The sequence below is a fragment of the Rana temporaria genome, chromosome 1 (assembly GCF_905171775.1).
Source record: "Rana temporaria chromosome 1, aRanTem1.1, whole genome shotgun sequence".
NCBI lineage: Eukaryota > Metazoa > Chordata > Amphibia > Anura > Ranidae > Rana > Rana temporaria.
Genome location: NC_053489.1, coordinates 392776003 through 392789852, shown reverse-complemented (window position 1 = coordinate 392789852; position 13850 = coordinate 392776003). Strand labels below are relative to the sequence as shown.

The 13850-nt window shown below is 44.1% G+C and overlaps 1 protein-coding gene across 5 annotated transcripts in view; it reads left to right on the top strand.

Annotated features, from left to right (window-relative positions):
* The window catches only part of LOC120912727 (phospholipid-transporting ATPase IK-like), a 273043-nt gene that overhangs the window by 143549 nt on the left and 115644 nt on the right, over positions 1-13850 (top strand). For all 5 annotated transcript variants that reach the window (XM_040322637.1, XM_040322634.1, XM_040322636.1 and 2 more), the window contains exons 19-20: positions 1614-1725; positions 8400-8475. In XM_040322637.1, the coding sequence (XP_040178571.1) occupies positions 1614-1725; positions 8400-8475 (188 nt within the window). The remainder of the gene's footprint in view (positions 1-1613; positions 1726-8399; positions 8476-13850) is intronic.

Genomic DNA, 13850 nt, shown 5'->3' with positions numbered 1-13850 from the left:
TCGCTGTTAACCAGCGTGTAATACCAGAGGGGTGGGGGTCGGGAGGTGCAGCAGGTCAGCACAGCCAGTGTAACGTCCGAGACGCGCTGGTATGAATCAAGTACACATGCAAGGAGGGGGGCTGTGATGGTTACACATGTGGGGGGTGAGTTGAATGGCTCTGGATGGGGACACAGAAATTGGAAGGGGGGAGCTAATGGCTCTTATGAGGACACAGACATCTGGGGGAGGGCTGATTGGGAGACAAACGTGTGTGTGTGTGGTGAGGGGGGGGGGGGGGGGCCTGATGGCTCTGATGGAGACTCAAATGTGGGGGCTGATGGGGGATGCAGGGAGACTGATGAATGATGGGAACACAAAATGATGGGGAAAATGTTGGGGATACTGATGTAAGGGGAACACGGATGTTTGGGGAAAATGATGGGGACACAGATGTTTGGGGAACATGATGGGAACACGGATGTTTGGGGAAAATGATGGGGACACAGATGTTTGGGGAACATGATGGGGACACAGATTTAAGGGGAACATGATGGGGACACGGATTTAGGGGGAACATGATGGGGACACGGATTTAGGGGGAACATGATGGGGACACGGATTTAAGGGGAACATGATGGGGACACGGATTTAAGGGGAACATGATGGGGACACAGATGTTTGGGGAACATGATGGGGACACGGATTTAAGGGGAACATGATGGGGACACGGATTTAAGGGGAACATGATGGGGACACAGATGTTTGGGGAACATGATGGGGACACAGATGTTTGGGGAACATGATGGGGACACAGATGTTTGGGGAACATGATGGGGACACGGATTTAAGGGGAACATGATGGGGACACGGATTTAAGGGGAACATGATGGGGACACGGATTTAGGGGGAACATGATGGGGACACGGATTTAGGGGGAACATGATGGGGACACGGATTTAGGGGGAACATGATGGGGTCACGGATTTAGGGGGAACATGATGGGGACACGGATTTAGGGGGAACATGATGGGGACACGGATTTAGGGGGAACATGATGGGGACACGGATTTAGGGGGAACATGATGGGGACACGGATTTAGGGGGAACATGATGGGGACACGGATTTAAAGGGGAACATGATGGGGACATGGATGTTTGGAGAAAATGATGGCGACACAGATGTAAGGGGAACACGATGGGGAAACGCATGTAAAGCCTCATGCACACTGGAAGTTTAGCCCCACTGCATGATGCTCCAGCGTTTAGGTGCCAGCAAAGGATACAGTAGCACCATGCAGTCCTGCTGTCAGCAGTAAGTCAAATTATATTTCACTCTTTTACTGTGGATTTATTTATGAATGATTTTTCCGGCCCGCGAATATGTGTATAATATAGAATGTGGCCCTCGAAGTAAAAAGTTTGGAGACCCCTGATTTACATCATTGAAAAAACTCCACTCTTTTCTTTTTTCTTTAGCAGCGGGTCGGGAGATGTCATTCAACACAACTGAAGTTAGGAACAGGAACTTGTCCGCCCCTCCAATGCTGAGAAATAGCCCCCTTTGGAGTCTGCTCAGAAACTGACAATAATGGTGTCTGATTAATTTCCTATACAATTTTTTTCCTCTTTAGCTACTTGGTGCAACTGCAATTGAAGATAAGTTACAAGATGGTGTTCCAGAAACAATACAGCTACTTAAAAATGCTAATATGAAAGTGTGGATGCTAACTGGAGACAAGCAAGGTATTCTACAGTTTCATGAGATATTTCTTGCACTCGCATGCTCACACATGTACAGTAGGGATGAGCCGAACATACCCGGGTTCGGTTCGCACCAGAACGTTCGAACAGACCGACCGTTTGCGCGAACATTTAGAACCCCATTGACGTCTATGGGACTCGAACGTTCGAATTCAAAAGTGCTCATTTTAAAGCCCAATATGCAAGTTATTGTTGGAAACCGTCTTTGAGAACCCGGGTCTTGCCCCAGGGAACATGTATCAAATAAAAAAAAAGTTGTAAAAACTGTAGTTTTTTTTCTTGAGCAGCGTTTTTTAATGATGCTTAAAGCGAAAAAAAAAAAGAAAATTTCCTTTAAGTATGGTACCTGCTGGGTGTCTATAGTAGTGGCACGTGTTTAGAAATGTCCCTGCACAACATGAGATTACTCTCAGAATAAAGTAATTTAATACTGCCTGCGGCTATAATGTAATGTGTGGTCCCTGCAATATGGATAAAACTCATTGAAAAAAATAGCATGAGTTTCCCCGCCACCACTCCCCCCAGGTCATTACAAGACCCAGTGCCGATCCTGACCTCCCTGGGGCCCTAAGCAAAATGACATGGCACATTAAAAATGAGAAGCGGGGGGGCCCTGACGACAGTGACATGTCACATTAAAGAAAGTTGAGAAGCGGGGGGAGGGGGTGTTCTGCTGTTGGAAATGACTCAGCCAGCGAGTTTAGAAGCAGGGTGAGGGGGAAAAAATGACTTCTCACCAGGCGGGGCCTCTAGTAATTTGGGGGGCCCTTTGCGGCTTTGCGGGGCCCTAAGCGGCTTGCATAGTGAGCCTATAGCGAGGATCGGCCCTGACAAGACCGTTTGGCCCTATATACTTTGAACAGCAGTATACAGGCGGTGCAAACAAGATAAGGACTGTAGGTTTCTTAAGTAGAATCAGAACCATGTCATACTTTGCTCCTGCATATTGCACAATTTCCTAAAGAGACCCTCAACAAACTACATGACACTTGTGCCTGATGAGGCCACTGATGTTTCAGTGGTGGTGGCCCGTGAGACTGTCCATACAGACTTGGCCCCCCAAAGTGCCAGTGCTGTGTGGCAACAATATGTCGATTATTTTAGGGGTGGGGGGGGGGCATTACAATGCCAGATCTTGGCTCAATAAATTATTTTTTTGGGAAAGAAAAATTCTAGAAAAAAGGGGGGGTTGCCATCCGGGGCCCCCTTTGAACATTATTTCTGCAAGTCAAAATGTATAAAAAAAAAACTAATGTCAGTCAAGCCTTAGCTTTCACCCCATATCAAACCCACAAACTCATCCACAGATCGTAAAGTCCAAAAATCAAGTTTCGTATCGTCGTACTGCATGATCGTTTTTCACAACGTTTTCTACCGACTGCGAACGACGTTCTCACTCACGCAATATCCCTTTATACACTATTAAATAGCCCACGTGCAGTAACAGCTAATGCGTTTATGGGCAATTAAATAGCACACGTCCACTAACACTGAGTACTATGTTTAGGTGTAAACTAAACACTATGCAGGCAATACAACACGTTAGAGCACTGCATCTAGCACAATCTACTGCCTAACAATAGGAATAGCTGATCTAGCTAAGCTATACAGTGTATAAATATATGTACAATGCTGGGATCTATCTATCTATCTATCTATCTATCTATCTAGTAGAAAAGACACTGTGTCTCTATCTATCTATCTATCTATCTATCTATCTATCTATCTATCTATCTATCTATCTATCTATCTATCTATCTATCTATCTATCTAGTAGAAAATACACTGTGTCTCTATCTATCTATCTATCTATCTCTCTCTCTCTAACTGTCTGACTGTTTTTTTATTTAACAAAGCTGGAACACACTACACGTGGCCGCCTTACAGGCGGCCTTATATAGTGTGGGGCGTGTACTTAACCCCCTGAGCCATAATTGGCCAAAGCCACCCTGGCTTTGGCCAATTGTGGTTCTTCGTTTTTTGCGCCTTGTGATTGGCCAAGCATGCAGGGTCATGGTGCATGCTTGGCCAATCATCAGCGCGCAATGCGCAGTGAATTATGGGCTGACGCGCGTCACTCGAATTTGGCGCGAACGACCCGTTTTGTTCGAAATTCGTTGAACGTACGAACAGACGATGTTCGAGTCGAACATACATTCGAGTCGAACACAAAGCTCATCCCTAAGGCTGGCTTCACACTGAAGCGTCAGCCGCGGTGACGGTATAGCCGCGCTATTTGTAGCGCGGCTATACCATCGTGTTTACCGCGATATTCGTGCGCTAGCGGTGAGGTTTTAACCCCCGCTAGCGGCCGAAAAAGGGTTAATACCGCCCGCGTTGCGGCGGTATTACGGCGGTATTACAGCGGTATTACCGCGCTTTCCCATTGATTTCAATGGGAAGGCGCGGTATAGGAGCGGTGAACACACCGCTCCTATACCGCGGTAAAGATGCGGCTAGCAGGACTTTTGGAGCGTTCCTGCTAGCGCATCGCTTCAATGTGAAAGCCGTCGGGCTTTCACATTGAAGAGTACAGGGCATGATTTTTCATGCGGTATAGCAGGGCTATTTTTAGCGCTGTACCGCATGAAAAACGTCCCAATGTGAAAGAGGCCTAATGTACAGTCAGGTTGGTGCCCAGCTGTGTGAGTATGTGACATAAAAAACACATACAGTATGCAGTCTGTCACTAGCATTAACACATTATGTTTGTTCTTATGAGCTCCCCTGTAACAGCTTTTATTACCTGTTAATGCTACCAACACATCCCTTTGTTTTTCCTTCCTTAAAGTGTAAATTTGCTTTCTCAGTAAAAATAAAAAGGTGAACTAAAACCATACCCTCTTTATACTTCAGCCCAAATGAATTACAGTGATTCTGATAGGTCAGCATCAGCATGTGACCGCTTTGACCAATCATAATAGCTCTGATCCATTCCAGAAAAAAAGGGGGAGAAGAGCAAGGATTTCAAATTCCCAGACTGCCATACCAGCTCTGCAGGCACTGACAATTCATTACTCTGATGCCGGGTACACACGAGAGGATTGATCCACGGATACGGTCCGCCGGACCGTATCCGCGGATAAATCCTCTCGAGGATTTCCGCGGATTTTGATCCGATGGAGTGTACTCACCATCGGATCGAAATCCGCGCCAAAATCCCATCGCGATGACGTGTCGCGCCGTCGCCGCGATGATGACGCGGCGACGTGCGCGACGCTGTCATATAAGGAATTCCACGCGTGCGTCGAATCATTACGAAGCATGCGGGGGATTCATTCGGACGGATTGATCCGGTGAGTCTGTACAGACCAGATCCGTTAGGATGGATTCAAGCGGATAGATTTTAAAGCATGTCTTTAAATTTGTATCCGCTGGAAATCCATCCCAGGGGATAAAAATCCGCGGAAACAGATCCGCTGGATTGTACACACCAGGGGATCTATCCGCTGGAGCCGGTCCGTGGATCAATTCCAGCGGATGGATCCTCTCGTGTGTACGGGGCCATATCGGTTACTACCAGGGACCTGGGTGTTGGGAGGAGGGGGAGGAGGGGGATGTAGGGTTAATTCTGAAAAGGTAAACTAATCCTTTAACCCTTTTGCTGATTGAGCCATTTTTGCATTTTTTGCACACTTGTTTAACAAATAATTTTAGGCCTGAAGATTGCATAAAACCCCCAGAACATTATATATTTTTTTGAAAACAGACATCCTGGAGAAAAAATTGTGGTAGTTTCAATTTTTTATGTTACACTATATTGCTGAAAAGGTTTAGGAAACCCCAAATTTCAGTAAAAAATACACCAAAATTCATCTTAACCACTTAAGACCTGGACCTTTATGCAGGTAAAGGACCTGGCCAGTTTTTGCGACTCGGCACTGCGTCACTTTAACTGACAATTGCGCAGTCGTGCGATGTGGCTCCCAAACAAAATTGGTGTCCTTTTTTTCCCCCACAAATAGAGCTTTCTTTTGGTAGTATTTGATCACCTCTGAGGTTTTTATTTTTTCCGCTATAAACAAAAATAGTGCGACAATTTTGAAAAAAAAATACATTTTTACTTTTTGCTATAATAAATACCCCAAAAAAGATATAAAAAAAACTATTTTTTTCTCAATTTAGGCCAATACATATTCTTCTACATATTTTTGGTAAAAAAAATCGCAATAAGCGCTTAACGATTGGTTTCCGCAAAATGTATAGCGGGATAGTTTTATGGCATTTTTAATAATATTTTATTTTTTACTACTAATGGCGGCGATCAGCGTTTTTTTTTTGTGATTGCGACATTATGGCGGACACATCGGACAATTTTGACACATTTTTGGGACCATTGTCATTTTCACAGCTATAAAAATGCATTGTTTACTGTGAAAATGACAATTGCAGTTTAGGAGTTAACCACTAGGGGGCGCTGTAGGGGTTATGTGTGACCTCATATGTGTTTCTAACTGTAGGGGGGCGGGGTTGGACGTGTGACATCACTGATCGCCTTTCCCTATATCAGGGAACAGACGATCAGTGACATTGCCACTGTGAAGAATGGGGAAGGTGTGTTTACACACACCTCTCCCCGTTCTTCAGCTCCAGTGACCGATCGCTGGACAAAGGCAATAGGGAAGCAAGCCTGCTCCCACGTGTAACACTTCTTGTGCCACTCCTGCGTGGAACTCCACGTGGCACGCACGCCCCGGCCAGGTAGGCTATAACGCCGGGGCGCCGTGGTGCGGACACCCTAAAGGTGGATGCCGCACTTGAAGAAAAACCCAGAACTAATGGCGTCTGTCCCATAAATACCCTCCCCCAGCATGCACAGTGAGGCTCAACCCTCCTGATTGGCTGCTGGGGAAAAGCACCCAAACCTTGACTCCACTGCTGCCATTTACTGCCCTGAGGTGGGAAGAACACCCCAGCACTACAGAATGAGCCCACAGCACAGGCAAGCTGAGACAGAGACCCAATCTGAACATATCAACCAGATCAGAGTTTAACTACACTCTGATCTCCCTCTAAATTTAAATAGCACCGGTACTTTGAAGTTACCAGGCGCTACACTGGATATGTGTCATTTTGCCAGATGGGACTATAGAAAGTGGACCCAATCACCCTGTGCAACTGTTTGAGCTTAGACCAAATTTTTTGTCAGAGACTTACCAAAGTTAAGGGACTTCAAGCTCCCAGAAAGGTCATGAAATTTAGTCATGTTAGGTATCACTGATAATGAAAAAGCCACTGTAGGAGAGGACCCAATGCACTAGACACATCTCCAATCATATGTTGCAGCTGAGCTGTCAAATAGTACAACTATGGATTGGCTAAAGCAACTCCCCCTCTATTCTTAGGCTGCTGCAACTGCTCCAAATTCATCCTGGGTGTCCTATTTTTCCATATTCAAATGGACTTTAACCAGTTAACAACCGCCCTATAGACTATATACGTCTACAAGGCGGTTGCTTAACTCTGGGAGGACGTCCTCCCAGAATCGCGCTCCTGCGCGCCCTCTGGGGCGCGCACACGGGAATGTCCGTGACCGGATCACTGATAGCGGCGGTTTACCACGTGATCTTTCCGTCCAATGATGGAGCGATCACTTGTAAACAAACCGGCGTCTTGTGATGACGCCGGTTCCTCCCTTCCCTCTCTGTACCGAACGGTACAGTGTGAGAGGAGAGGGGGGGAGAGAACAGATGCAGCACGAGTGCTGTGTGCTGGATTTGTGACACATGCAGTCACAGATCCAGCCAGCCATCCATCCCTGCACAGCCATCCCTGCCCCATACTGTGCTATACACAATACTCTGCAATAACCCACAATACTCTGCAATACCCCACAATACTCTGCAATACTCTGCAATACCCCACAATACCCTGCAACGTCGCCTATGGGGATTTTTAAGTAGCAAAGTTTGGCGCCATTCCACGAGCCTGTGCAATTTTGAAGGGTGACATGTTGGGTATCTATTTACTCAGCGTAACTTCATCTTTCACATATATGCAAAAGAATGAAGAAAGGATACTAAATTTGCTAAATTTTTATAACAGAAACAAAGAAAAAATCTTTTTTTTTTACAGAATTTTCAGTCTTTTTTCTCTTATAGCGCAAAAAATAAAAAACCCAACGGTGATTAAATACCACCAAAAGAAAGCTCTATTTTTGTAAAAAAAAGGACGAAAATGTCATTTGGGTACAGTGTTGTATGACTGAGTAATTGTCATTCAAATTGTGAGAGCACCGAAAGCTGAAAATTGGTCTGGTTATTAAGGGGGTTTACGTGCCCAGTGGTCAAGTGGTAAGTAAGAAACAAAGTAAGTCTGTCTCCATATAACATGTTTTAGGCTCTTGAAGGAATGGGTTTATGCTTGTCATTTATTTTTTATTTTATTTTTTCAAATGCATAAACCATACAAATGCTGTACATATTGTAAGCCCTCCTGTCAGTATTATTTGGTGTGTTTGCCTGTGTTTGCCTGTTAAAGGAAGTACACAAATAATGGATCTACTGGCAGGGTTAGGAGGGGATAAAACCATGTTTTGGGATGGATTGGAGCTTTTCCTTGGGCTTGCCTTCATATTTTCAGAAATCTAAGGCATCTTCTTTTGAAATACATTTTTTAAAGTTTCTAATGTTATGCCATCACTTTATTTTAATTAGAAACTGCAATCAACATTGGTTTCTCATGTCAATTGCTCTCTGATGACATGAATATTCTGGATGAAAAGCAGATCTGGTAACACATAATATTGGTTTAGATTTTGTTGTATTCTATTTTATCTGAAAGAAAATATGAGCTATATGTTTATAATTGTTTTTATAAGTGTATTTACATTATGTGAAAAGATTACTCATTCTCACATACCTGTAAAGTCGGCCTACATCTTATCTACCAGAAATATAAGTACCGGTAGTTAGCTTAGATTGGATTGTGTAAGTAAAATAATTGGAAAGGATAAAGCAAAAAGTTGAGTTGATATTGAATAATTATGTAACGTTATCCCTCGAAAGAGCCGCTGATTTAGATTGGTCCTCTGATGCTGACCTCGGCCTTATTGAACCCTTCAGCCTCTCTGACATACCTAGCTGAGTTCAAGAGAGTCACCAACAACACTTTAATACCCAGTAATCCTGTAATTTTAGCAGAAATAGACACCTCCACAGGCAGAGAAATTAAACCTTGTATATTAAAGTATAACTGATGGTAATACAAGTAATGAACAATAAGGATATGTGGACTCTATATTGGATGACAGATTATATGAATATACATGAACACATCTGGATAATTGCATAACCACTGAGCCTACAATCCTACTCAGCTTGAACTGTACCACTGCCACCCATGTGCAGCCATGGGCAGATAAGAAACAAATAAGTCTAAACTTCATGCTTAATCACGTCACTTAAACTATCAACCACAAATTATACCAAATAATACTAAATTACTAAATCATTAAGTTCCATATAGTGCATAATCCATATAGTGCAGCTTTAAAGACAAAGGCCCAGATTCTCAAAGGGCTTACGACGGCGCAACGCCATGTACGCCGTCGTAAGTCCTAATCTGGGCCGCCATTAATGTTTAAACCACTGGCAAAAAAAGTGAGTATGCCCCTAAGTGAAAATGCCCAAATTGGGCACAAAATGGCTATATTTTGTGTGGCCACTATTATTTCCAGCACTGCCTTAACCCTCTTGGGCATTCAGTTCACCAGAGATTCACAGGTTGCCACTGGAGTTCTATTCCACTCCTCCATGATGACATCACAGAGCTGATGGATGGTGGAGGCCTTGCACTCCTCCATCTATTATTTTGAGGATGCCCCACAGATGCTCAATAGGGTTTAGGTCTGGAGACATGCTTGGCCAGTCCACCATCTTTACCCCCAGCTTCTTTAGCAAGGCAGTGGTCATCTTGGAGGTGTGTTTGGAGTTGTTATCATGTTGGAATACTGCCCTGCAGCCCAGTCACAAGGCAGTGGCCACACACTCCATCCAAATCAAATAAGTTTATCTTGGTCCCCTCAGACCACAAGACATGGTTCCAGTAATCCATGTCCTTAGTCTGCTTGTCTTAAGCAAACTGTTTGCGGGCTATCTTGTGCATCATCTTTAGAAGAGGCTTCCTTCTGGGACGACAGCCATGCAGACCAATTTGATGCAGTGTACAGAGTATGGTCTGAGCACTGACAGGCTGACCCTCACCCTTTCAATCTCTGCAGCAATTCTGGCAGCACTCATACATCTATTTCCCAAAGACCACCTCTGGATATGATGCTGAGCATGTGCACTTGGCTTCTTTGGTTGACCACGGCGAGGCCTGTTCTGATTTTCAGGGGTCTTGGCAATCTTCTAATAGCCTAGGCCATCTTTATGTAGAGCAACAATTATTTTTTTTTCAGATCCTGACAGAGTCCTTTGCCATGAGGTGCCTTGTTGAACTTTCAGTGACCAGTACTCACTTTTGTTGCCAGTGGTTTAGACATTGATGGCTGTGTGTTGAGTTATTTTGAGGGGGCAGCAAATTGACACTGTTATACCAGCTGTACTCTCACTACTTTACTAAAAATAAGAAACCAACACTGAGAGTCTAGATACAAAACTGCAATAAATGTGTAATATAAAGTGTACTGCTAAAATGAAATAATATTATGAAAAGGCAAAACAAAAAACACTTTAGGGTGCAAAAAAAACAACAAAAAAAACAATAAGTGCACCAATAAAAATGCAATTGGCAAAAATAAAGGTGTTTATCCTTATTTATGAGTGACAATTCCTTAGGTGCAAAAAAAAGTGATTCCGGGGCGGAAAACAGCTAATATAGTGTCATGTTCTCCAGTTCAACCATCGTGCCAAACTGCTTACCGTAATGTATTGACCACTGAATTACAGATGACCAAACTGTGTCCATACATCTCATATAATGCTGTGAAATGAGACATATGGACACAGTTTGGTCGGATGGAGACCTTAATTCCCCATGAGTGGAGAGAAATTAGAACACCTATTGTTTTTTTATTATTGTTTGTGCCCCCATTAGGAAGATTATTTCCAGTGGCGGCTGGTGCTCAAAACTTTTAGGGGGGCGCAAACGAAAAAAAAAAAAAACAATTGCAGCCTCACTGTGCCCATCAAATGCAGCCACTGTGCCATCAATTGTCACCACTGTGCCATGCCATCAAACCCAGCCACTGTGCCATGCCATCAAACGCAGCCACTGTGCCATCAATTGTCACCACTGTGCCGTGCCATCAAATGCAGTCCCTGTGCCATGCCATCAAACGCAGCCACTGTGCCATCAATTGTCACCACTGTGCCATGCCATCAAACGCAGCCACTGTGCCATGCCATCAAACGCAGCCACTGTGCCATCAATTGTCACCACTGTGCCATGCCATCAAACGCAGTCACTGTGACATGCCATCAAACACAGCCATTGTGCCATCAATTGTCACCACTGTGCCATGCCATCAAACGCAGTCACTGTGCCATGCCATCAAACACAGCCACTGTGCCATCAATTGTCACCACTGTGCCATGCCATCAAACGCAGCCACTGTGCCATCAATTGTCGCCACTGTGCCAATTGTCGCCACTGTGCCCTTTAATTGTCACCACTGTGCCCTTTAATTGTTGCCACTGTACCAATTGTTGCCACTGTGCCCTTTGATTGTCGCCACTGTGCCCATTGTCGCCACTGTGCCCATTGTCGCCGCTGTGCCCTGTAAAATGCCCCTCCCGGCACTTACCTTTCTGGGGGTCAGCCATCCTCCTTCCACGTCCCTCGATGTCTTCTCCTGCCCTTGATGACGCGTCAGCCAATCAGGTTACTGGTAACCACAACCGGTGAACCTGATTGGCTGAGACACCAGTCAGTCTTATCCAAGGAACGCACTGCCGGTACGTCCCTTAGATAAGCATTCGGAAGCTGTTTACAGCCTGAGGGCTGTACTCTGAAAGCCTATCAGAGCCGCTGGCTCTGACAGGCACTTCCACACAGCCAACCAGCTGCCGTTATTCAGGTGGCCGGCGCTCACCATCCGGCCATCTGAATAGTGGGCGGCAGTGGCGAAAATACATAGATTCATGCAATGCATGAATCTATGTATTTCAGTGGCGGTGCAAGAGCCAGAGGGGGCGGCGCTCCAGCGCCCTCTATGAACGAACCGCCACTGATTATTTCTCTCAATTTGTCCTGTTTACCATTATCATTGGAAATTAAAGTTTCGAAAATCCCCAATTGTGGGTTGTCACCAAAAATGTAAATCTTTCATTGGAGACACTAGTTCTGGTGACCTGGAAAACTTGGAAAAGTTAACCTCTGTTACTTTGCAGGGATTTCCTCTCACTTCCTGTTTTGGCTATGGGATAGGAAGTGGAGATAAATTACCCCAATGGCACACAGATGCCAAAATAACTGACAGGGGTTATAACTCTCCCTTACTTTAGCCAAAATGAAAAAAAATGCCTATAGTTCTACTTTGATGCAGTTCCACACACATACACAGCATTCTTTTTTTGTCCTCATTGTGTTTCCTTAGTGTCTGCTGTATATCCAATGCAGGTTCAGCCTCTTCTGGGTGGAATTATGTTTGTTACAACCTCTAAATGAGCTAAATGAAGAGAGTCCCAATCTGGTGAACCGGGGCTATTGTATTTAAGCTTTAAAAAGAAGCTTCTTGGATTTAGTGGCATTTTTACACAGGTTTATATGTTAAAGGATATGCTGTGCTCCATGTTCCCACTTCCTACTTCCTACTTTCTGTTCTCCATTTTCCATTCTGTTGGCAAAGGTTTCCTCCTTTATGTAGAAGCATCCTCTTTCAAGATGGAGACAGGTTACATCATCAAAAGGCTCAGGACTACTTCCTCATTGGGCACACATAGTTAAAATGGCACCCATCTGAGTGAACACATTGCAGAAGTGATGTCATCAGCAAGTGCCGGAGATGTCAAAATTGCATTTTAAAAGAACTGAAAAATTAAAGCAATGTGGCGGCTGACATCAGAGATATGCCTGGCTAGAGAACTCATCCCTGCCTCTCCACCCTTTGTCTGACTATGATCCTGTGTTGGTGAGCATGCAGTTTGCCCACTTCTACCTGTTTTAACAGTCTTCCAAAATTTAAAAGAAGATCCGATTCTCACCATTGGAAAGATTTCAGAGATCAGCACGGATCCTCTTCTCGCCACACATGCTCCAGGAGTCATATCAGGTCTTCATCATGGCACTCTTGGTACAACATGGTGTTCTTGTAGAAGCCGCTCAAAATCTCCTTCTCTGTGACACCACTCTTCTTCAGTAAAGTGGCATAAATGACCAGCCAATAACAGATATTAGGTTTGCAAATATCAGTCACTCCCGGAAAAAACAGTGTGCCAGGAAAATAAAAAAGAAATAAAGAATGTATATGCAATTAATAATAATATAAAAAACGTTTAAAGCACTTCCGTCACCCTTGTACACACCCTAATTCTAACGGTATAAAAACAAAGGTCAGAAAGAGAGCAACAATTCCAGGGCCATTATTTACTGTTAACCCTAAACTGACAAACATGTAAAGGTTTTTAAAGTGCCACTTGTGGACAATTTTGGGTACCATTGTTTTTTTGTGATTTCACAGGTGCACACAAATTGAGTTTAAGATCGTATTTGCCTGCACTAAGATTCATTTAGTGTATTTTTTCTTGAAAATATGCTTCCGATTAATAGGTGTGCAAATATCATGCAACACAAAAATAATTTTATTCTCTAGAGTCTCTCCTTTTAGAAAATACATACTTTTGTGGAGTTTAAAATAATTTTTTAGCAAAAAATGCAGATTTTGTGTGAGAAAAGGTTTCTCTGGTAGATAAGTGGTTTAAGAATCGATTCAAGAAGAATATACTACACAGACAGCTTCTTCAGTCCCAAGCACTTTCAGCTATAAACAGCCCTCTGAAAGAAACCTCAGCAGACTGACTCTGAGATCTTTAGGCCCCTTTCAGACGGAGTGCAATCCACTGATCCCCGCTGAGCAGGCCAATGACAGGTTCGTTGTCCACTCTGCATAGGTCCATGTCCTTCCTGCATAGCGGACACAGCCTACTGTTCTTTATGGGGCGGTC